Source organism: Urocitellus parryii, chromosome 8 (genome assembly GCF_045843805.1).
Source record: "Urocitellus parryii isolate mUroPar1 chromosome 8, mUroPar1.hap1, whole genome shotgun sequence".
Taxonomy (NCBI): domain Eukaryota; kingdom Metazoa; phylum Chordata; class Mammalia; order Rodentia; family Sciuridae; genus Urocitellus; species Urocitellus parryii.
This window is the reverse complement of record NC_135538.1, coordinates 25,940,004-25,966,715: the sequence shown is the minus strand read 5'-3', so window position 1 is coordinate 25,966,715 and position 26,712 is coordinate 25,940,004. Positions and strand designations below refer to the sequence as shown.

Below are 26,712 nucleotides of genomic sequence, written 5' to 3'. Positions count from 1 at the left end.
AAAACTTACTTTTTTTGTGGATATTTAAAATGTAAGAAGTCATCAGCAAATCACACATTAGTTAGAGCCAGGTTATTGGATATGTTGTTGCACAATGATTATATAAATGTGTAGAATGACAGCAATTATGTAAGCAACAGAAAGTTATGAAAAATGTGCTAAGGAAGCCAAGCAAATATATTTACAGATGCAGAAACCTTTTCAAGCTTCGTTGGGAAATTAGAAACAAATAAATCAGCCAGAACCTTTAGTGAAACATTCCAGTGATAACAGGCTTGAAAAATAACACAGAGAAGTTCTGGATTTTTTTTTTTTTTAAATAAGAGTCAACTTACATTTATAAAATCTGCAACAGCAAAATATAAAAATAATGACTGCAGCAATACTCTGAATGAAGCAAATAAAAATGCAATACCAATAAAATGTCACACCTGGACAGAAGCAGGATGCATGGTTAAAAGAGTACTGGTTGGTGGAGTATCTGCAAAACTGACCCAGTTTTCTTGAGGTGGAGGTGGAGGTGGAGGTGGAGAATGCCCAGACCACACTGCATCACCAGCAGAAGAACCTAGGAGGAAAATTGGTGAACACATTGAATCATATTTGAAGGGAAAAACAAAACAAAACAGGGTTTTAAGCTAAGATTGTAACAAACTACCACTTACATTTTCAAAGTTTTCTTTCCATTGAAATCCCCTATTCTGTATCATTAATATGCACTAATAAAAAGTTTTCTGTCAAATTCCAACTTCAAAGAAATGATACAATTTCCTAAGGAATCTTTTCTGTTCAATTAAAAATTATCTCATGTAACTCTTTTTAGTCATTTTCTGCTTTCTTTGTCAATAATAAAACTTAATATACCAAATTTTCTGGGAAATGATTACTCACTTTACCTTCAGAGAATGTTATCCATATCTTTTTTCTAGTATCATATCTATATTAAGTAAATGTAATCACAACTTTTCAAAGCAATGTATCTACTAACAAATTTTCATTACTAGCTTTTGCTTCTATTTAAGTCAGCCTTACAATTAAAAATTGTCTTGGTAGCAACTCTTAAAGGAATGTCAAATTGAAAATTCTAAATTCTTATGGAATATCTCAAATACCTGATTGTGCTTCACCAAAAGGAGACCAAAATGGCCCAGGTCCTGCAAGAGGCCTTTCATTATTCCCCCCACTGGAATGACGGTTGTGCTTCCTCCATGTATGTGGAGAAGTCGGCGGAGACTGCTGTGGTGAAACTACTGGGGATGCAGGTTCCTAGGAAGAATATAATTATTTTAAAACTAAATCTATAAGGTGGCATTTTAACTATTCAGGTGCTAATAAATGTTTTAGTATAAACATCTATACAGGACTTCAACTAATAACGTTTACATGAATGTGATTACCTGTTGATCTGCAGACGCACGAGGCTGAACTATATCGTGGCTTATAGATCCCTTTTTTACTTGCCCTCTGCCAGGTGGAGGAGGAATCACACCAGAATAAGACCCCTGATTTTCGGAATCTGAAGAATATGAGGTTGCATGGCGAGATTCTTGTTCATTCTTTGAAGCAACAAATCTTGGCAGAGGAAGGTCCTTTACTGTTAACAACAAAAATAATTACAGGCTCAGTATTCCTTATTCAAAATACTTGAGACCAGAAATGTTTCAGATTTCAGAGTTTTTCAGATTTTGGAATATCTGAATAGAATTTACAAGATAAACATCCCTATTTAAAAAATTCAAAATCTGAAATGCTCAAAATCCAAAACTTTTTGGGTATCTTGTCAATGCCCACAAAGCTTTGGGTTTTGGAGTTTACATTAGGGAAGTTCCACCTACATAACTTTAAAATTTAAAAAGGGTACGTTTATTAAAAAGTGAAATTAGGGGCTGGGGATGTGGCTCAAGCGGTAGCACGCTCGCCTGGCATGCGTGCGGCCCGGGTTCGATCCTCAGCATCACATACAAACAAAGATGTTGTGTCCGCCGAAAGCTAAAAAATAAATAAACATTAAAATTCTCTCTCTCTCTCTCTCTCTCAAAAAAAAAAAAGTGAAATTAGATATGACATTTTTTGCAAAAAACTGACAGAGAAACAATAGGCATAAATGGCTTAGATTGTTTAGGGAGACTCCTGATTAGAAAGAAGTCAAACTGTCCTTCTAAGGGATGACAACAGCTTTATTAAATGTCCACTGTACGCCTGGTCCTTTACTTGTCACTTTATATTCATCTCAACCCAATGAACATCATTCTTATTTACAGATTAGGAAACTGAGGCTGAGATTGCCAAGGCCATGCTGGTAGCAAGTAACAGAATCTGAACCCAAGTCAGTTAGACTAAAAGCCTAGGATGCTTCTACTCATACTGGGTCTCTAAAGTAAGATTTCAGAGCTCTAAGTAAAGCACAAGATATGTCACTAAGTTTGAGACTAGCTTAATTTAATTTAGACATTTTTATAATAGAAATTCCTGAAAATATCTTGCTTGTCTCCCCTTTAGTCTGGCTTATGACTCTCCCACATCAGGTATCCTATTTGGTATCAAGGTATCAATCTTAAGCAGAGGAGAAAGATGAAAAACAGAACTTCTTTGCAGGTCAACCATAACTTATACTTTTGGGGTAGAATAATACAGCTGCAGAATCATTTTTGGAACAAAGTACATTGCCTCTACTATGTGATTACCTTTGTTTGTCTGTCTCTTTCTTTCTGCTGGGGATTGAACCCAAGGCCTGTGCACATGCATGCTAGACAAGTACTCCATACCACTGAGCTACATCAACAACTCCCTTTTGATTTCTTTTTAGAACCATCACTTGAAGGAGGGAAATAATTAACTTTATTTAGATTTCAAACTCACTTGAAAAGAATGCAAATTCTCAACACTAGAAGAATAAGACGTAGCAAATCAGAGGTCCACGATGAAAACCTCTGACCTACCAATCAACTGAGCTAACATTTAAAAGTATAAAAATTCTGACATTAAAAAAAAACTTCAAATTTTCCCTTTCCCCTTTTCTCTAAGAAAACTATAGAACCCTCTACATACAAGCAACTACTTTTATAGAATTTCTATCTTTTTCCACATCAACGACCCTCCAAATAATTGAAAATGCATTACTGGTAGCTAAGATGTCTGTAACTGGGTTTCAGCTTCCAATTATTTCAATATTATCTCTATTAATCAAAAAAATTTTGATTAACTGATAGTTTTTAATTCAATGGAGCTTCTGTAGCCTTCTCAAACAACAACAACAAAAGGGCAAGTATAAGGTTATTATATTAGAAAAGAAGACAATAAGGAAGCTATATGATAAGATGGTCACTACAATTATCATTTATCTTAATAGAATTATCCAAATTCTTTCTAAGCAATTTTTAGTGGATTAACTCTGAAAAAATTGCCATCTGAATGTTATCATCAAATGTATATGATGTACATACTCTATGCCCTAACAGATATTAGACATACATTTCTAACATTTTCAAGTGAGAAATGCAAGGTAGTGAGAATAAAGTTGTGATATTTTAAAAGTCACAGATGTTATTAAAAATATCAGAAAGATTCAAAGGTCCTATTGATTTCATTTGAAAGTAGGAGGATTATTATCATTTCAATTACTAGTGTGTTGCATATTTACCTGTATTTATACTTTCTACTCTTAACGGGAAACCAGACTGGGCCACAGCTACAAGTTTCAAAGCAATGTAGAACTGACTTCGTCCAAAATAACCAAGTCTTGTTGCACCACATAGTTCCATAATCTATAAAAGAACAGAATGTTAACATTAAGATTTATGGCAAAAATTCTCCATTCAAAAATAAGCAGCTATCCTACTTGTTTGTAACTTCTTCAAAAATACTTTTCTAATATATGGTAACCAATTTTTTCAAGTTTCAGGTTCGTATGTTTGAAAACAAAAAGGAACTGGTTGTATAAGAAAGTTATCATTCTCCTATTTATCAAAATCCATGTAGTGAACAATTTTGTTTTATTAGAGTAATGATTTTTCCTTAAGGTTCACATTATTTTTTAGAAATATATCATCCATACTCTTCATCATAAGCACTGCAGATACAATAGTACCATGAAACCAGTAGCTTATTACACAGCCATTTAAAATAAGGTTATAAAATGATAAAATAACATGGCAGAATGCTAAGATATATTAAGTGGAGGAAAAAACAAATTTGGAAATTAGCGAAATTCTATCAGCTATTTTGTTAGGCAAGATTAATAGCAGGGCTTTACTGAACAGGCAGTCACAGAAGAAGAAATATGAATGGTTAACAAATATTGAAAAAATATTCAACATCTCTAGCAATTAGAGAAATGCAAATTAAAACCACACTGAGATTCTACCTCATTCAACTCAGAATGGCAATTATTAAGAATACAAGAAACAATAAATGTTGGCAAGGATGGAGGAAAGGTACACGCATACACTGCTGTTGGCACTGCAAATTGGTACAACCACTCTGCAAAGCAATATGGAGATTCCTCAGAAAACTTGGAATGGAACCACCATTTGACTCAGTAATACCACTCTTCGAACTATACCCAAGGGACTTAATATCAGCATACTACAGTAACGCAGCCACATCAATGTTTACAGCAGCTCAATTAACAACAGCTAAGCTATGGAACCAACCTAGGTACCCTTCAGCAGATGAATGAATAAAGAAAATGTGTTACATATACATAATGGAATGTTACTCAGCCATAAATAAGAATGAAATTTTAGCATTTGCCAGTAAATGGGTGGAACTGGAAACTATCATGCATCCCCCCAAAAGACAAAGGCCCAATGTTCTCTCTGATATGTGGATGTTAACACACAATGAAGGGGAAGGGGAGAAGAATAGAAGTTCAGTGGATTAGACAAAGGGGAATAAAGGGAAGGGAGGGAAGATGGGAATAGGAAAGACAGTAGAATGAATTGGACATAACTTTCCTATGTTCATATATAAATATACAGTGTAACACTACATTATGTACAACAAGAAGAATGGGATCCTAATTAGAATAAGTTATACTCCATGTTTGTATAACATGGCAAAATACATTCTAATGTCATGTATATCTAAAATAGAACAAATAAAAAAATAGCAGGGTCTTTTTCCTTTGTTTAATATAGTTATACTACTTTGATTGAAACACAAAGTTTTTTTCCCTTTCTCTTTTTTAAGCATAAAAGCTTTCAAGGACCTACACTGATCATTCTAGTTATTCTTAACAAGTACCTCTTTAACTGGCTACTACAGGAAAAATATCTCAAAAAGAGGATTTCAGATTATGAGATAAAATAATAACTTTAAAAGGTATAATTTTTGCTAGACAGATATTATAAATTAATCTTAAAATAAGAACTAAGTATCCTTGTCACATTTTTCCAAGAAAACAAATTATTGGTATGTTTCACTGATTTTCTTTTTCTCGAATTCAAATGAAGTTAAAGTACACTTGAGATATTGTAGTATTAAGTTTGAAGTATAGAAAGAATTTCAGAAAAGTACCAATGTTATCACTGTTATATATTCAGGGTCTTTAAGAAAAAAGAAAAGTTGTATCTGTTGACTGACCTGCACTAGAAAAAATTCCTAGTTCTGCCACTAAGGGGCATGCACTTCTGAGGAAATTGAAAAAGGCAAAAGAAATTCTAAGAGGTTAACCATTAAAGGAACTATGAGGAAAACAAGGCAGAGTTAACAAAGGAAGGCTACACAGGGTTATCTGCCATGCAGGCATTTTTATTGTGATTACTATCTTTAGCACTACTCTTTTCTGCCCACCTAATGTCTCAGAGGGGATCATTACACATTTTAAGATAATTTTGTATGTAAAATAAAGCATATAAAATATTGTCATATACTCTTCCAAGTAATCTTCAGAATCATTTGTTAGAATAAATTGAGATTTTACTTGGGATGGCACTCTATAGTCTTATTCTGAAATTAAACAAGATCAACTCTAGTGTTTTGTTATTAAGCATAATACCGTATAACACTCTTAACATCTGTTATGTTACTCAGTTCTATTCTTCTCCTAAGAGTTTGGTTTTGATTCATATTTTCAAAAACCAAATATAGATGTTACCATTTGCATTTGGGTAGAAAATTAAAAGACCAAGATTCTTCTCTTTGGTCTATCAATAAGTACATTAATAGATTTCTTAATGTGGAGCTATCCCTTGGTTCCTAGAAGGAATTCCATTTAATCATGGTGTATGACATTTTAAAAATAACATTTGTAACATTTTAACCATAATCTTTAAACTCTCTTGGGCAGTAACAGGGATGGAACCCAGGGCTTAAAGCATCCTAGACAAGTGCTCTACCACTGAATTACATCCCCAGTCCACAATTAAACTTTTGTTAGAACAAATCAATCTGTTAGGTTTTTAATTGGAATTATGATGGATTCGTGAACCTAACTAGCAAGCTTTACTTCTTTTCTCTCTGCTCAGAAATATTTTTTTTAATTTTAAAAACAACTTTATTTGTACATAATAATTATACATAATGGTGGGATTCATTATTACATATTCATCCATGCACATTATATAATTTGATTACTTTCATTCCTCCAGACAATATCTTAAAATTATACCCAGTATGTAACCAGTTTCCAATTAAATTCTTCCAATTTAAAAAAGAGAAGTTTTCTACTTTAAACCAGGATTTTAGTAAGCTCCAAGCAATGCAAGTGGCTGATATGTCTCTTATCTCTTATCTTGTCTCTTTTAATTCATAGATTCTACCTTCACCTTTTTTTCTTTGCCATTCATTCATTATAGAAACCAAGTAATTTGCGCTGATTCCATTCCCATGGCATCGTTGGACATGTTTCTCTATCCCTCATCTTTACTGTGAATTGCTGGTTAAATTTAATGGCTTGCTCTGATTTGAGTCTGATTGTGGATGGTGGGGGAGGGCAAGGGCAAGGATACTTTCTAGGTATTTCATTTTATTCTCATCAGGAGTAATGTCTAATTCATTTCCCCCCACTACCCCCTTCCTCAATGTGAGCAGCCATTGCAGAAATATTTTAAATAGATCAGAAATTATGCGTTCCATGAAAAGCTGAAAGAATTCACCTATGATTACAGGCCAGGCTGATAGGTATCTCCATTCTTTCATGTTATTTGAAATTAGCTAGGTTTTTTATTTCTAAAATATTTGATAATTTCCTAGAGAATCATTTATCATCTCTAAAATTATGAAATATATTAATTCAGCATCTTTCAAAGTCTTACTCTTTTAATTTCCTCTCTATGGTAATTTCCTCTTAATTATGCATATATATGTGCATACTCACTGTCTAGCAAAGTTAAATATCTTGAACATGAAGAATACTTGAAGTACTTATTAGGATATAGATTCTGTTGACTATAGATTCTGTTATATTAAGATTTCTAACTCACCTAGAAAAACCAGGGCTAGCTAGTTGTTATTGGTATATTACTGATAGCTACTGAAAACCACTAAGCTTTATTTTCCTGACATTATAAAATCTACATAATCATAGTAAAATAAAAAAAAACAGTACTTAAGAATATGAAGTTTAAAGTTCTTACAATTCCATCAGAATTAATAATTTATTTTCTATGTTTTTCTACATGTATATAAACACACAAGCACACATATAATACGAATGGTCAACAACTATCAGCATATATAGGTTTCTCACTTTCTTATATAGCATTTCATCACATAGATGTATCTGTCACAAATTAACTAATCCCCCACAAGGGACATTTAGAGTTTTGTCAGTTTTGTACTACAAATAATAAAAACATTATTGTGTACATACCTCTGTCTACTTGTACAACTAACTGCAGGACAAAATTCTAGACACAGAATATGCTTTAAAATATAACACAGCCAGGCACTAAAAGCTTTGTCTATAACACTTAACTGACCAGCACAGAATCCTACCTGCATGATCAGAGATGTTTTTCATTAGCTTTATTGGCTTCACAAAGAAGAATCATCCCCTATGTAAGTTAGTATTGACTTATTTTCTAAATGTTCTGTCCCATAATGTTCACCAAAAGTCACTTACTACTAGGTAAAAGAGAGACTACACTTTAAATTATGTAACTTTACTGTGCCTTGGTTTCTTCAAATATAAAATGAAAAAAAAATAGTATATGATCTCTTTGGTTACTGTCAGGATGTGAGGAAACTATATTCAATAAAGCAGTCCACAAATATCACCACTATTACTCTTCATTTACTACACTAACCACAATAGACTTCATATAGTTAGGAACTCTAAATACTAAGTCATTCTTGAAAACCATATTTTCCTCAGAGCCTTTAAGTACATGAACTTTACTATAATTTTGTGTACCGGTACACTAAGGATTGGATCGAAGGCCTTGTGCATGTTAAGCACACTCTAACACTGAGCTACATTTCCAGTTGAATTTTATTATAATTTTTGATGGGAAACCTTCTAAAATATAAGATGCTCTAAGGCCTTCACAAGTATTCTAAACTTCTGGTTTAAGCAACACATACTGGCATACTACACTGTATTTCAATTGTATATTCAGGGTCTTTAAGAAAAATCAAATTTTTTTTTCACATAATGGAATAATACTATAAACAAAGTTTATTATCTTTGTTATAATGTGTGACTTTTTCCGTTTGCCAAGCTATAATTTTTTGCTCTATCAGTAGTCTCTAACTGTTGCCCTCTGCCTTGTATGCTATGTATTAGGAATACAAAAAAGTGGGCTACGGTTGTAGATCAGTGGTAGAGCGCTTGCATATCACATGTGAGGCACTGGATTTGATCCTTAGCACCACATAAAGATACATAAATAAATAAATAAATAAATAAATGAATGTATTGTGTCCAACTACAATATATATAAAAAATATATATATAGAAATACAAACAAGTTTTTTAAATTGTATAAAACAAGAATAAATAGTTCTTGAATAATGACCAAAGGAACTTTCCAAGGAGTAAAATACATGAATGGTTTTTTTAAAAATATCTTGATATACAAATATGGGATAGAGGCACTAACATATATGTTGAGCACATACAAATGATAGGCATTGAGCTAAATAAAATACTCAATGTGTTCCCATTCAATCCCTAAAAATAACGGAATGGAATTGGTACTGACATTTTATAGAAAAGAGAATCAAACTGACCAAGTAATTTGCCTAAGGCCAACAAAGGGTATGCATATTATTTATTTATTTGTTGTTGTTCTACCACAACATGCTTCTGTTCTTCTACACTAACAATCAAAGAGTACTAAAGTACAGAAATATGCTCTATTGCTATGCTCAGAATGTCAGAGTGCAGGGAATGTTAACAATAAAGGTATATGGAAGTTATTTCTTTTTTAAAAAAATGTTTTTCTTAGTATATTATACATAATAGTGGGGTTCGTTTTGACATTCATAAATGCATATAACATAGTTTGCTCCATTGCTCCATTTCAGTCCTCAATACTTCCCTTCCTTCCTTTTTCCCTCCCCCAATGGAAATTATTTAATTAAGATGAGAAAAGATGAAGTGAAGTAGACACTCAATAATCTGCATGACTTTGAATCCATGAGCTGAATCACGAAAAATAAGAACTCAAAAAATGGAATGAGGAATACTCTGAAACTGTACATAATACTATGACAGAATCATTCCAGTAAGCTATCAATCGCTCTCCAAAATGAAACTCTGTGGGCATGGCTGCACATTCCTGTCATCCCAGTGGCTTAGGAGGCTGAGGCAGGAGGATCACAAGTTCAAAGTCAGCCTCAGCAACTTAGCAAGACCATCTCAAAAACAAACAAATAAACAGGCTGGGGATGTGGCTCAGTCAGTGGTTAAGTGCCCCTGGGTTCAATCTCTAGTAGCTCTCCCACCAAAAAAAAAAAAAAAAAGAAAAGAAAAAAAACACTCCAAAATGAATAAAGTATAATAGAAAGTAAGATCCTCCCTTTCTAATTATTATCAGATTAAGAATGAGATGACTCTACTGCTTTCATTCTTGCAAAAATTCTTCAGGTTAAGTGGGACAGGGACAGTGGATATGCTGTTTTTTGATGGCTTAAAAGCCTGTACAATTTGGACTAGCCAGACACTGTAACTTTTACTGTTCTACCAACTTCTTAGGCTGGTTTCTACAATTCTCTGTGACTCACCAGCTTTAGTGACATGGGGCATATTTGTAATGGAGATTTGTATCTACTTAAAAAGTAGGGAATAATTAAAAATGAGCACTCACTATTTAGGAAGGGCGTTTACCTGTTATTCTATTTAACAATTCTCTAATGCTGGCTGCCTTAATCCATTTCATAGGAAAGAAAACTGAGGCTAATAAGGTGTGGAGTCAGTACAGTTTGAGGTTGAAAGCTTCTCTGTCTCAGCTGCCTCCAGGAGATACTTAGTGGTATCTTTATAGAGCAGTAGTTCCAAAATTTATTCCAAAGAACATCAGTCAAGTTGAAAGCTCTATAGATGAGTAAGTTGAAATAAATTCAGCTCCTTTGAAGATTTCAGAATGCATTTTTACTCCATTCAAGGCACTAAAAAAATCCTTGCCTAGAAACAAATCCATTTTCAGCTTAAGGCCTATAAAAGGCTTCAGAACCAGTGATCCATATATTAGACCCTCTGCTTAACCCTTTGGGAATGAATATTGTAGACTCTAACAGCAATTCTCAATCCTTTGGGTCTCAGCATCCTTTAAATTACTAAGACTCCCTCCTAAATGTCCTCTGTGAGCTTTAGTTACTGACATATCATATTATAATTTAAATCAGTGAATTTCAAAAGTATACCTATGAATCCATTTTAAAAACAAGAATAATCCTATCACATAGGAAAACAACTGCCTCCCAAAACTTTAAAAATAAAACTATAAAAAACAAAACCTAGGCTAGAAGAATGCCTTATTTCACCTATGTGTACATTTTCTCAATGCTTGGTTTGGAATATTCTCATATCTCTTTTCTGAATTCAGTTTACTCTAATATGAACTGGGGATTGGGCCCAGAATTGCTTTACCACTGGGCTACCTCCACAGCCCTTTTTATTTGCTTTGTTTAAAGTATAAAAGGAAATTAATTTCCCACAGATAGAAATTACTTAGAAAAAGAAGTATTTAAGTAGCCTTTTCAGATAATTCTGATATTACTCATTAAGAGTACATCAAAACTCAACAAGTGGTACTTGCCTACACATTAGCTTCAATGTAAAGTCCAAAGCCACATCAATAAACATTTTGCATACACTGATGATAAAATTCATGTGTGTCTTGGTACATTGCTACACAAACCATTTGTAAATTACCGGTCTAATGAATTATGGAGACTTCCCAAATGTGACATATTTCACTTACAAAATATTTTTGCAAATCCTATTTGTTAATATCACTGATCTCATCAGAAAATTAAACCATTAAGCACTGAGAAGCAGTCAAACACATGTGATGGATAAAAGATTTTCTGAAATTCTAATTTTCACAAAAAGCTTGCATTTTATCATTAACAATAAACAGCATCAGCTATTTTCCCTGAAGTAACAAGCATACTTCCTTCGTTTTCAAGAAAATATATACCCTAAACCCAATTCAGCTATTCTTTCAAGAAAATTGATGCTCCCTGAACAAAAATTAAAAGGTTTGTTTAGCTCAATGGTTAATTTAACTCAATAAGTATTTTTCCTTAAGACAATCATCATACTTCAGTATGGGAGAGAAATACTTTATGCACATTTACCCCTTTTAATCACATAAAATATTAAAAATATGTATGCTTAGAGTCAAGATTTAATAAAATTGGTAATTTTCACTGCTATATAAAGGATATAATTAAGTGAAACTGGCTTTTTTACTACATGGCAGCACAGGATCCTATACAGGTACAGTATGGAGTTACTGCCTTGTTCTATGCTTAAAGAACCAGCAGTGTTTTCTGATATTAACTGATTGTGGTAGTGGGGATTGAGCCCAAGGACACACTACTACTGGGCTACCTGCCCCCCCAAGTCCTTTTTATTTTTTGAGACATGGTCTCAATAAACTGAGGCCACCCTTGAATTGTGATCCCCTGCCTCAGTAGCTGGGATAACAGGTGTGTACCACCACACCTGACTGAATCTCTTGGATTGACTTTCACATCGTCAATCCAAGAGTCAAAACAATAAAAAGATTCTGGATGCCCAAGTAATGTCTTATTATTTTTATAAAAATTGTTTTGATTTCACAGAACAGGGACTTTCAGACCACACTTTGAAAAATGCTATTATAGACTATACCCTCGTCTTTTACAAAGACAGAGAGAGAGAAAAAAAAAAGGAGTATAGTAAGTGACTGGAAGAACTTTGATCTAGAATAGCCTCCCAAAACACAATGTCTATGGATGCAAGCAAGTAATATAAATTAATGAAATTGGCAGGTGAGGAAAGCAGTGAATTAAGTGCAAGTATAAAGAGAGACACATCCATACAAAAACATTTTCCCCGCGATGCCATCTTCAGATTTTTTAAAAGCTAGATATCTAGACTATTCTGTTCCCTTTTTCAAATGCTAATGTGGACTCAAAAAAATATGCAGACCAAACAAAACACTTGGACCACAGGTCCACACTTTTTATCCCACAGCATCTTTTACAATACTGGAAAAAAAAAAGCAATAAAATAAATGGTGAAATTCCCATACTGGGGGGCTGGGGATGTGGCTCAAGCGGTAGCGCGATCGCCTGGCGTGCATGCAGCCCGGGTTCCATCCTCAGCACCACATACAAACAAAGATGTAGTGTCCGCCGAGAACTAAGAAAAAATAAATAAATATTTAAAAAATTCAAAAAAAAAAAAAAATTCTCATACTGGGCCTTCATGTTCTCTAGTGAGTAGGTAAAGGTAGACTGGGAAAAGAAAGTGAGACCAAGTTTCATGAAAGGTAATCATTCATATTATGTGTATGTATGCATATTTTATATTAAACTGTCCTACTTATATAATGGCAGATTCTGGATGCCCAAGAAAAAAAAACTGTTCTTAAATCATCAGTGAATTATTATATATTATTAGCTTTATGTAAGCTCTTGTTATCTGGCACCACCAATTAATTACTATATATTAGCATCATGTAAGATCTTATCTGGCATAGTGAACTCAAGGAACTGAGACAACTGAACAAAAACCAAGGAACAGTAATTTCTAAAATATCCCTCATTGGAATATGTACTTAATGACATATTCCAACAGTGTACATTTAAAAATACCTCTTTGGGGGCTGGGGTTGTAGTTCAGTGGTCGAGCACTTGCCTCGAATGCATGAGGCACTGGGTTCGATCCGCAGCACCACATAAAATAAATAAAACAAAGAACATTGTGTCCATCTACAATTAAAAAAAAAAAAAACTCTCTTTCCTCTAGTATAAGACTGCTCCTGCTTCTTGGCCTTTCCACTTGCTACATCCTTAGTATGTTTTCCCTCAGACCTTTGCTTCGCTGGCTGCTTTGTCATGCAAGTCTCAGCTCAAATATCAATGATCTCAGATGATTCCCTGAACACTGTACTGTTAACTTATTTATTGTATCTCCTGAAAGAATAAGACTCTAGAGAATAGGGAAGGCCACTTACATCCCTAGCACCCAGAACAACTCCTGACAGGGTCAATTTATATTTGTGGCTAGAAAAAAGAATGAATCAATGTTATTTATGGATTGATTCTGTTGTAATCTCTTCACTCCTACACATAGCCTACCAAATCAATAGTCCTCAAGTATTGCTACAAATAATTTTATTAAATTTTAAAGAACAAAATTCTAAGTCTAGTAGTCATATTATAACACCAAACTTCCTTCCTAATCTTTCTTAAATCAATCTAGGTTAGGCTCTTCCACAACTCTGTAGTTTTCCTTTTCCCTCTCACAAGATTATACCCACGTTTTCCTTTTAAAGAACACCCTTCCATCATAACCCATTTTATGACCCTCTACTTTCTGTAACATTTTCATATTTAAAAATAAAATTTATTTTACCTGGTATATAAAACATAATAATTGTACACATTAATGGGATAACATGTGATGCTTTAATACATATATATATAGCATGAGGTTTAAATTCAGCTAAACATATCTTCTCAAATATTTATCATTTCTTTATTATGAAAACTTTCATAAGCCTTTTTCAAGCTTTTTGAAATGCGGCACATTACTATCATGTGTGACCCTATTGCGGACACCAGAATTTCTTGCTCCTAACTGTAGCTTAAAACTTGGTGATAAATCTTTCCTCATCTGCCCCTCTCCTTCTCTCCCAGCCTCTGAGAACCACCATCTACTCAACTTCTACACAACTTTGTGAAATTCCACATGTGAAATTATGAAACTACTAGAAAAGAGGGGAAATGCTTCCAGAGGTTAGAATGAACAGCACTGTAATACACTGTTGCAAAGGGAAGGGTCAAAGAAAAAAAAAAAAAAAACAGAAATAACATCAAACTCAGGTTATTCCAAAACGGCTTAATTTTCTTTCTGCTGTCAAAACAGAAAGTATTTAGCTTTGTGGACACACCAATCTCTAATATTTTTAATTTAAATACTAAGCACAATCCACCAAATTAAGCAGATAACTCTTATCCATTACTGCATTCACAATCATGTTTTCATTCCTAAATGATGTCTTGCTATCCCTTGGTGACCAACTCCACTGCCAAATACCTTTAAAACTTAGGTATATACCAGGTGCAGTGGCCCATGCCTATAATTGCAGTGGTGTGGGAGGCTGCTACAGGAGGATCACAAATTCAAGGCCATCCTCAGCAACTTAGTGAAACCCTATCTCAAAATAAAAAACAAAAAGGGCTGGAAATGTAGCTCAGTGGTGAAGTGCCCTGGGTTAAATCTCCAGTAACAAGTAAATAAGTAAAAAATAAACTTAGTTCTAACATGAAATGCGATTGGCCCAATACTTAATCAATTGTAGCAGAGCAAATATCTCACCTCATTTTCACTTTTTTTCTTATCCAAAATCTTTAATTGCTGATTCCTTTGCTTATATAACTCAAGTGATCTTTGCTTTCAAATCTGTAGATCGAGACTATATTCTTTTCTGTCTCCTGCTTCAATTTTATCTTAATATTTATAAAAACATTCTTTCTGTTACCCAAACCTTTATTGGTAACTTCCATTTTACATTTCAACCACTCTTCTATTTCAATGTGGGGAAGTCTTTCCCCAACAGTATGTCCTTGGATATAATAAACTGCTTTTATGTTGTGATGTTGACAAAGGAGGTACATTATTTGAAAGACCACCTAAAAAATAGAAATGTATAAAATCCATACTAGTAGAATTACTAGAGCTAACTAGCAACATCAGACTTTTCTTGTTTTATGTCAGGCAATGAAATACAGAAATATGACTACACACACAAAAGTAGAAATGCATATTACCATAATTTTGCCATTCCATAACATATACATATTTCAAAACAACATGCTCTATATAATATAAAAATTCTATTTGTGAATTTCAAAATAAAGCAGACATAAAAATAAAAATGAACAAAGAAAAAAGTACCAACAAAAGACAATTATATATTCTTTAATATAAGTATCTGAATAGAAATATAAAAGGTATATTTCTCAATAGAAAGAAAAATTACAAATGTCTACTATAACTTTTTAGCTGACAAAATTCAAATATTTTATTTTACTTTTACCCCTACTATTTATCAAGAACTCACCATCAAAATACAGACTACTGCTATAAGACAAAAAAGCTTAATATCTGGAAGGCAGATTTTATTCTACATGCTAAGGACAGGAACCATAAGGAATGTGTTGTGTCAAATAATCAATAGGAAAGAGGATTAAAATAGCTTTTTAATGTTTGTGGAGTTCTTGACTGTACACTTCTAGACTGAGATAGCAGAGATTCCCCTTAGCAAGGTGTGACTTCTAATTCTTTGGCAATAAATTATGCTTGCTGCCAGGCACAGTGCACATGCCTGTAATCCCAGTGACTTGGGAGGCCAAGGCAAGATTACGAGTTCAAAGCCAGCTTCAGTAATTTAGCGAGGCCCCCAAGAACTTAGTGAGGCCCTGTCTCTAAATAAAAATTATGCTTGCTTCAGGCAATAGAAGATCCCATTGACAGTCTACTCTTGATAATAGTACATATAGGCCAATAAATATTTTATTGCTTCTTTTCTCTCTCTCTCTCCCCCCCCTTCTCTTCTGCAACTGGCTGCTACGGTCCTGCTAATAAAATCTCAGGTAAAAAAAAAAAAAAAAAAAATATATATATATATATATATATATTATTGCTTATCATTAGTATCACGGTCACTGATTGTTTAAATAAAACACTTTGGAAGCTTCAAAAATAAGAACTCTTTTTTTTTTTTAACAAAAATATGGGTAATTACTGACACAGGAAAAATAACTCACTATGAAACAAGCTGGTTACAAGTAGTAGGGAGAGGATGACAATATGATAACTTTTTGAGTTTATTGGTAGTTCAATCCAAGTCTCAAATTTCCAACTAAAATAAATCTTTGTACTATTGACATTAACAACGACAAAAAGGAGCCTTAAAAATACACACAATTACACTCTAAATGTTAAGGGGAAAAAAGTCACAAAAAAAGATTTGAAAAAGATTATACACCATCTAAAACTTTAACATAAAATATTATTATTATTTTTCTTTTAAAGATAATATTGGGCCATGAGAACCATCCAGTAAAGTAAATCTGATAAGTAAACTATACTTAGGGTAACCAGAAAATTTACATCTAAACTGGGACTTTTTTTAAAAATATATTTTTTAGTTGTAGGTGAACACAATGCCCTTATTTTATTTTTATGTGGTGCTGAGGATCAAACTCAGTGCCTCACACATGCTAGGAAAGCACTCTACCACTGAGCCACAACTCCAACCCTAAACCTCGGACATTTTTAAGAGTGAAAAGGACACTACTTATAATTATGCCTGGACAAGAGGCACAAGCAGGGACTATTCTAAACAAACCAGACTTATAACTGTACTTCTAAAATTCCAGTGAAGACATATGATCCCTTTTACCCAATAAAAGTGCATAAGGTAACACTTACAATCTGTTTCCTAATAATATGCCATATAAAATATTAATGTCCGATTAATGAGTAATATTTTTCAGAAATCAGTTATTAGTGTTCAAACACCCCTTCCCCATTTTTTTCTGTCCTGGGGATTGAACTCAGTAGTTTTCTACTACTGAGCTACATTCCTAGTTCTTGTTATTTTGAGACAAGGTCTTGTTAAATTACCAAGGATGGCTTCAAACTTACAATCCTTCTAATCTCAAGTCTTCTGAGTCTCTGGGATCACTGGTGTGTGCCACCACACCTAGATAAATCCCTGTTTTCTTACATGGAAACCTATTTCAGAGCCACAACTCCTAGTTAATCAAAGTTTTTTAAAAAATAATAATAGTTCATAATAGAATATTTAAGTAAGAGGGCCAGGCACTTTACAATTCCCAAAGAAAGGGACTTTTATCCCTATTTTCAGATAAGAAAACCGAAGCATCCCCACCCACGGTCACAGTGATGAGGTTGACTCCAGAGCATGTTCTTTCAGAAGGAGTTCATATTGCAATTTGCTGCCACTTTCACTCTTCTAAGTGCCCTCTATTTTTCATGAATACACAGAATAGAGGGGAGCTCTGAAGTGTATGCAGTTAAGTGAGAAGGGCAGAATTAGGGACAAACAGAATTAAGCACCCGATACAATTTCTGGTGTATATATTTGTTACCAGAAGTCAAGCAGCAGCAAACATGGGCCTGGGAATTTACTTTTGATAAAGAGAAACCCATTTATTCTGGTGTTAGGAGAATGCACCAACAACCTGTGCTATAGGGTGAGGATGAGGACCAAAAAGACCTATTATGGTAAAAGTTAACATTAACTGTATGTATATAACATGTCAAGGACTGTTCTAAGCTTAATAAAACGCTCACATTCACTAATCCAATCATCTTAATAATGCTATGAGAATACCTATTGTTCTACAAAAGAAAAACCTGACCCTCTGGTAACTTGCTCAAGAACAAACAGAAAGTAACAGAACTTGGATGGAAACCCATGTTCTTCATTACTGTGTTACTTTATAAGAAATTTTATAAAGGGATCTATAAGGGATATGATTTTCCCAGTGGTACATACATATTATAAGCTACATTATAACAGAGTTCTACTGTGTTATATCATAAAATACAAGTTAAGTTTTTGGTGCACAGGTTTCAGAATCAAAACTAGGGACTGAATCTGGGGGTACTCTACCACTGAGCTACAATCCAACCTGCCTACCTAACTACATTTTTTTGTGGTACTGGGGATTTAATCCAATGTATCATTCCTCTGAGCTATATCCCTAGCCATTTCTTTTTATTTTTGAGATAGGGTCTTTCTAAGTAAATTATCCAAGGCTGGCCTTGAACTTTGATCCTCCAGCCTTAGCCTCCTGAGTATCTGAGATTATAGGCATGTGTCGCCACACCTGGTTTTGAATCAATTTTGTTTTGCTGTTTTGTGGTCCTGGGAGTTGAACCCAGGACCTTGAAACAGAATTCAATTTTGATAGGTGCTTGCTATATTAATACAGTGTCATAATTTCAAACTTTCTTTCTTAAAAAAAATGAAAGGGTTGGATTCTATCACTAAGATCTAGTGTAGTGCAATTATTATTTCCCTGAATGCAAATTTCATATGATGTATATAATAAAAACACAAACTACCCTCTGAAAATGACAGAGGTGCCAGGAACAGTGGTGCATGCCTGTATCCCAGGGGCTCAGAAGGCCGAGAAGAGGATCACAATTCAAAGCCAGCCTCAGCAACTCTAAATAAAATACAAAATAAGGCCGGGGATGTGGTTCAAGTGACCCTGAGTTAAATCCCAGGTACCCCCAAAACAAAAACAGGTGTATACTTAAATATGAATAGTTATGACAAACAAACAAACAAAGAATTACATTCAACAATGTTGGAAATTATGTAGAATTTATTAAGTCATTTGCTAAACCTTGTCCAATAAATCAAGTTCCAAAGGAACAATACTGCTGGGCATGGTAGCTCACACCTGTGATCCCATCAGTTTGGGAGGCTGAGGCAGGAGAATCACAAGTTCAAGGCCATCTTCAGCATCTTAACAAAGCCATAAGCAACTTAGTGAGACTCTGTCTCAAAATTAAAGAAAAAAAAAAAAGGATGGGGGATGTGGCTCAGTGGTAAAGTATTCTTCGGTTCAAGTCCCGGTACCAAAAGAAAAAAAAGAAAAAAAAATATCTTCACAGAATTTAATCATTTAATCATTTGTATTTTGTAAGTGATTTATTCTGTACCAGGACCAATTATTCTCCCTACAGAAGAACACCAATTTAATTACTAAAAAACAAAGAAGAAAATGGTCTGGCTTATCACATTTGTTTTACAATTGACATTTTAGAAACTTTTCAAAATTAAAAAAACACTCTTGTCTTTAAACTTAGGTGTATCCCATAAAATAGATAAAAATTATAAAACAAAAATAGTAAGAAATATAACCATGCAAATAATACCTTAAAGAAATTTTGACCTTATTGGCCCTTGCTTATTTACTATAGTAGCAGTATGTTAACATTTCACTCAGTAGGTGTTTAAAGAACATATACAAACAACTCCAGCTCAGGATGATGAGAACAAAGGGAAAAAAGCCTTCCAAAAATCTATTCTTTCTAGGGGAAAAATAATAATAGTTAACTGTTATGTAGTACTATTCCACGTATCAGGCACTATTCCTGTTATTTTACCAATTCATTTAATCTTTAAATAATCTTACGAGGTAGTTGCTGTGATAAGTCCCAATATTCAAGAGAAAAAGGTTTATACCATTTAACTACTTACTTAATGTAAGAACACCCAAGAATTAAACTGCAACTTTAAAATTCTATCAAAGATTTTTTAGCTGAGAAATAATGTATGAATAACAAAAATGATGATTTTAAAAGCTCCCATTTATGGAGTGGCTTACTAGAATTTATTTAAGACAATCTTCAAACGATCCTTAAAAAGTAGGCATCATAATTTTCACTTTATAAATCAAAAAATGGAGGAAGAAAGCATTCTTGCCTGAGGGTCACAGATTAGAAACAAGAAGGACCAAGACATGAGTCTTTTTTCTCTATATGACTAATGCCTGGCTTTCTTTTCTATGCCAGTGTTTCTCAAACTTCAGATACTTGCATCCTACCTTCATGAATTCTGCCATGCCTATAGAACACCTGCACTATTATGGACTTAATACTTATTCTTTAAATCAAGAAAGAAACTTTGTAAATAATGTAAATGGAAAATGAATATCTCCTGAAATAGAAAATTTAAAAATAATAAACTCAATGAAAACAAAACTGTTATTTAATTTCAGCCAAATACCATCAATTGCTAAATGTGCCACATCAAGGCCTACCTGTCCTTTATTAACAGTAACCTGTGTTAGAAAGGTGTTAACTTACTAGCACCAAGCTGAAACTTTCTCCTTAAATAATTAGATTTGAAAAACAAAAAGGGAAAAGCTTTCACATCTTGCTGGGTACATCCCACACTTTGGAAAACAACATAAGGCCACTCTGCTGCCTCCCTTTGATTAAGTATGCAGCTATATCTACAGTCTTTCTTGTATTCCAAACATCTTATCAAATGCTCTAGGATAAAGAGATGAACTAATTATTACACTTAGCAGCACTCTAGAAATGTCTAAAAAATGTTGTCTTAAGTTTTCACATACAATATTCAAAGTACCTTCTGGGTCTGGGGAAACACACAAAAAGTTCTAATGCAGTTCTAATACACAACCCTATTCCCTAAAATCTTATCTAGCTGCAAATAACACATAATCTGATTTTTTAAAAAAGCCATAACATAAGGCTGTAATTTTAAGAATCAAAGTGTTTAGTGTCTTGAACATAAGTTTTGCCACAAAATGGAGGTGGATGTGAATTCCAGCTCATGTTGAGCATATAGCCTCTCTAGAGCTCCAGGTTTCTCATAGCTGAAACTGAAAATAACCATCTCTAAATTTAAACTTATACCAAATAGCTCAATGTCTGGTTCATGATAGGTACAATACAGTTAGTACTTATTACTCTGAGAAGTAAAGGTTAATATGGGTTGGGGAAAAAAATTGCTTAAAGGAGCCTGATCTGATCTGATCCTAAGTACAGGGGAGGTTTTGGGGAAGTCAAAACAAGGTAGAAAATTCAATGGTTGTGTGGGGGGAGAAGGGGCAGGGCAGTGGGGATGAGAGGAATGAGAGGACTAGGTAGTAAACTAGAGCTAGCTAGGGAGGGCTCTAAATGCCAGGCTAATCTTCCTGAACATTTTTTAAAATTATCACATAATTTTTAAGTCACCTGTCTATTCTACTCTTTAGTAACTACAGAAAAACTCTGTTAATATTTAAGAGGCCACTGCATGCAGGTGATCAGGGCTAGGATAATAGTAATGACAGGGAAAGAAAATAACAATTAGCTGAGATCTTTTGAAGAATCTCAGGATTTTGTAAGCTGAATATAAGGGAAGGAGGCGTCAAAGCCGATTCTGAGTAAGAGGAAGAATATGAAGACAATCAGGATGCAAAAGACAGACTACTTTAACACCGTGATGAACAAAAAGATATATCCACCAAGATGTTATCCAGTGTTGACTGCCAGGGAGGTGGTAAAACAGAATAAGACCTAATAAAAGGTCTCTAGATTTGGTAAGTAGGATAAAAGTGAACTTTATAAATACCTTTAAAAGTTGGCGGGGTGGGTTGTTTAATATTTTTTTACAAATATTAAATTATAAGTGCTTAAGGAGAGTAGGCAGGGTACAGGCTAGGAAAGAAGAAATCTGGGTCATTTGTTATTCTGCAGTTAAAGGAAAAATAGGAAGGCAGACGAATGTGCAGGGTCAAATGAATAACACCAGAAGCAAAAAGAACAGCATGTAGAAAATAAGCAGGATACAATTAATAACTATGATAATTCCTGGTTTTGCCATTTGTTAGAGCTAGTGAGAAAATTTAGGTTTGGATTTACTCCAGGATGAAGTCTTAGAGGAAAATGTGATTAGATGTAAAAGATTTCTATCTCTAGGGGTTCAAAAATGTGGGTAGTAAACAGAAAAACTAACCATAACTCTTCTAGCCATCATTTTTTTGAAGGCAAACAGAAAACACAATACACTTTTAGATTTCAAAGGATCACTGCAGTTTCTCATATTCCTATGAGACTTACACCAAACTTAACAAATAATTCAATATGTAATTTTGACATGGCACAAGGCACAAGTCTAATGGCCTGTGCCAGGAAATGTGCTTTCCCTATGATCCCATGTAAGAGTTAAGAGTGTACCTTCATCTCTAAGTTGATTTATGTTTCTGCACTTGAAGCCAGGTAATATAGAACTCTGCAGAGGTTGTGCTCTACTACATTCTGTGAATGAAAATATATGCTACAATGCCAGATATTCAGTTACTACCCTAATTTATATTTTCAGTTGCCAATAAACTCATAGTTTTGCTTATCTTAAAACTTTTTATAGTCACTCTACTATTAAAGAGAGAGAGAGAGAGAGAGAGAGAGAGATATTTAGTTCTGGAAAGGGAGGAGGAGGAACTGGCAATGTCTGCCAGCAAAGTCAGAGCTCACAGAATTCAGTGCTATTTGTTCCTGTTCTTGCCTCTTTCTCTCCTCATGCCCAGAATGTTGATTGGGGTGGGGAAAGAGTACTCACAGTGCCAGGCAATGGAACATTCAAGGCTGCAAACTTCACTACCCTGATTTTTTAATCCCCTGGGTGAAGAGCCCACAATTGCCTTAACTTTACCATCCCACTCCTGTCTGAATGCATAGCAATATAGCAAGGCTAAGCAACTGGCTTGCCCTAAGAAACTGTCAATGTTTTCTAAATATCTTCTTTGTGCTTTTGCTGCTCTCAATCAACATCATGAGTTCATGAGAGGAAAGAAGTCCGAATTTTATTCACAACCTTCTTCTAATATTGTTGAGGTAAATATACTGGAGTAGCATCTAATCAATGGCATAAATTGGCAACAGCATAAATGAATAAAAATCAACACAATGCAAAACACATATAAAAGGATGGGTAGGATGCAAGTAGTCTCAGAGTGAGACTGAGGTTGTTCAGATCAGGATTTCCAAAGTCTAAGGTTAAGTCCTGCTTTTAAAAGGAGGAAAGAATAAGCATGGAAGTAGGGAGAGAGTATGGAGGATAAGAAAGCAAAACAATGAAAAGAAACTAATAAAGAATAAGCAAGTTGTGTGAGAAACAGAAAACAGATATGCTGGTTGGAACACAAAGTTCACATTAGGAGAATAATCAGAAATAAGACTTGAGATGTGGGGCTGAACTAGCAGAAGATTTTAAGGCTGAGCAGGCATGACTGCCAGATTTGATACGCTCTCCCTCCCACCATGTATTTTAAGAGAATGCTTCACTTTCCCTCCAACAGAGTTAACTAAATTGAGAAATTCCACTGACCTGTTTCCTTATTTACATTATTTGTCTATCTCTACCTGCTCATTGTCAAGTTCAACAGCTGAAAACTGTCTTTGAAGCACAAAGAAACTCATATGAGTTAAATAATAAAGTGAAGTTTATCATCTTTAAAAAATAAAATAAAGCAAACAGCCTTGAGGTAACAATAAGTCTTTAGTGTGCATGTTCACCATCAGACTAAAGGAATGAAGTTCTAAAGCACCAAATAACTAGTCTAACAGGCTTTTGGTGTCCTATCATAAACAAAGTGACCTGAGGGAAAAAACAAGGCTAAATTAAAACTTGCCCTCAAGTTGTTTGCCACCTATCAATGAAAACAGAGATACATGTAGAGGACCCTAAAAGTAAAAAATATATACAAGTGCTAACATAGGACAGTGCTGGAAGATTACAGAAGGAGGAAGGGTTATCTAGTTGGAATGATCAGGGAAAAGTTCAAAAAACAGGACATCAAATAAGGAAACAACAACAATGACAACAAAAACATGGTATTTTATATGAAAAATTAAAATAAGTTATCTGGGACTAGGTGAAGAAGAGGGTGGGGAGTTATTATTTAATGGATACCAAGTTCAATTTTGGAAGAAAAAAGGAGTTCTAGACATGGATGTTGGTGATGGTTGCACAACAATGTGAATGTTCTTAATGCCACTATAAATAAATTTAAAAATTTTTTTTAAAAGAAAGTATTTAAATATTTCAAAAACCTTTCTAATTCCATGAAATGCCATATAACACTCATACAGATGTTACTTAATGATTCAGATTACTTAGATAAACATACCTGGGGTAAAAATTATGAAGGAAATCAAGGACTAAGTAAAAATGAATTGGTCTGTAAGTATCTGAATATAATTTGAGGATTTGCTCTGGCTCAAGAAAGACACAGTAGTTTCAATAAAACCTCAGTTAATAGTATAAAGAATGTAAGGGAAAATGTAGCAGGAATTAGTCAAAAGTCTAAATAAAAAATATTTTTGAAGGAGTAATATGCAAAACTGTCAGGAAGCAATCTCTCACTGGTATACCTCCCAAAAGTTCAATACTGACTTGTGCTTCTTGTGACAAACTATTCTTTCTATGACACCCTTTCCTTGCTTCTCTGCTCATTTCCCTCCAATGCCTCAGGCAGCTGCCTCAGACTCTTTCTCATTCTCTCCTTTCTTTCACTTAATTCATCCTGGCTAACCTTATTCATAAACTGCCATCTACATGCTAAGGATATACAAATCATGTTATGGAACTTTCTCTCAAGTTTCAGTCTTCTGTGGAGCTAAGCAGGCCCTCAAAAATGTCAAACTGGCTGAGAGTGTAGCTCAGTGGTAGAGCCCATGCATAGCCTGTATTGAGGCCCTGCATTAAATCCCTAACAACTCATCACACAAATTAATGAATATTAGATTTACTGAAGTAGCTCTAGATTAACTTTACTTTCTTGAAACAAAGAATTCTATTTAACAATCAATTCAAAAGTCATGTGTCTAAGTTTTATTTTTTTTTAATTTTAGTTGTTGATGGACCTTTATTTTATTTATTTATATGTGTGCTGATCTCTACAACTGAGTCACAACTCCAGCCCTTAAAGTTTAAATACTGTCTCTTTATTTTAATAAAATTAATTTACTTTGCAAATTATTAAAAATAACCAGTGACATCCAAATAAATGTAGCAAAAGGAACTATTTTAAGATTTATCTACAAATGTTCTAAGACCTGCTCAGACAAGACAAGACAAGACAGAGGATTCATTCATTAATTCAACAAACAGTATTAGATTCTAACAGGATTCAAAGTAACTCTGAGAAACTCTGTAAGCAGGGTCAACAGTGCTACATCACCCAAATGAGCCACTCAATGTGACTTGTAAAAGTCTAATTAATTAAAAAAATTTTTAATTATTGATCTTTATTTTATTTATTTACATTTATTTATATTTGACAGGGCTGGGGCTCAGTGGTAGATCACACGCCTCACATGTGTGGGCCCCTGGGTTCAAACCTCAACACCACATAAAAAAAAATAAACAATACAGAGGTATTGTGTTCAACTACAACTAAAAAAATAAATATTTTAAAAATAAATAAATAAATTGAAGATTCTGAGTACTTTAAAGATATGTTAGAGAGCAAAGATAAGGGATGCAAGTAGGATAATAGATATTAATCACACAACAGGCTTTAGCTATTTAAGTAACTCCTAAAACCCTGGACACTTAGTAAATTGCACTTAGAGAATTGAGTTTTATAGATAGAGAAGTCTAGCCCATACTCTGGCATCAGCATCTCAATGCAGCTTTGCATTTCCCATTTGACAGAGAATCTCATTTAATCTTAATAAGCTTGACAGGTGTTGGTATCCCCATTTTGTTTATAAGAAAATGTATGCTCTTTATGACACTCAAGAACTGACAGATTCTTGAAGGTTTGTATACAAACTCTTTGAGCGTTAGTTATCTTGTAGCACTATGCTGCCTTTGAGATGGCTTCAGTGAATTGCTATTCTCTGTATATTAATTTTTTAAAAATTTAATATCCTGTATTTACATCATTCATTAATTCAACAAACAGTATGCTCCAAGGAATGCACTAAGGCAATAGTTGAATTAATTGCCTAAATGCAGGACACTTCAAATATTAATGAAGTTAAGTTTGCATTTCTTGTTTTTTCAGCGAATGGCCTCATTTGCAGAACAAATTTTGCCCAAGCTTCTGAGGCTACGCAAATGCTTCTCTCATGCTTTCAAATGTCCACTTACCCTTTTTGCCCAAATGAAATGAATATGGCATCTCACTCAGAATGTTCAAAATTCAGCATGCTGTCTCCCCACAAAACCAGACCCTCCCCTTCACTTCTTGATTTCTGTTATAGCATCATTATTCTGCAAGCTCTATTGGCTGAAAACCTCAGAAGCATCTTTTATGTGTGTCTTTGGTGGTAAACGTGACTTCAGAAGAACAAACCCTCAACTTAATTACACAGTAAAAGGAAAAACTAAAATGCAAATGACTGGATCAAAGGATTGGGGCAGCATTAAGTTAACACCACAAAAGGCATAGAGTTAGGTGTAAATAAAAATCAACAGTGTTTTTATCATTAAAACCAAAATACTATAAAGTATTCATTTTCTCATGTAGAGTAGAACT

General features: G+C 34.0%; 1 protein-coding gene across 7 annotated transcripts in view; it reads right to left on the bottom strand.

Annotated features, from left to right (window-relative positions):
• Positions 1–26,712, bottom strand: part of Reps1 (RALBP1 associated Eps domain containing 1) — a 76,750-nt gene that overhangs the window by 37,606 nt on the left and 12,432 nt on the right. For 4 of the 7 annotated variants that reach the window (XM_026391887.2, XM_026391888.2, XM_026391890.2 and 1 more), the window contains exons 2-5: positions 3,641–3,764; positions 1,398–1,594; positions 1,113–1,266; positions 432–568 (exon numbers count right to left, since the gene is read on the bottom strand). In XM_026391887.2, the coding sequence (XP_026247672.2) occupies positions 432–568; positions 1,113–1,266; positions 1,398–1,594; positions 3,641–3,764 (612 nt within the window). The remainder of the gene's footprint in view (positions 1–431; positions 569–1,112; positions 1,267–1,397; positions 1,595–3,640; positions 3,765–26,712) is intronic. The other 3 variants (XM_026391889.2, XM_077801721.1, XM_077801722.1) reach the window with 1 other exon arrangement.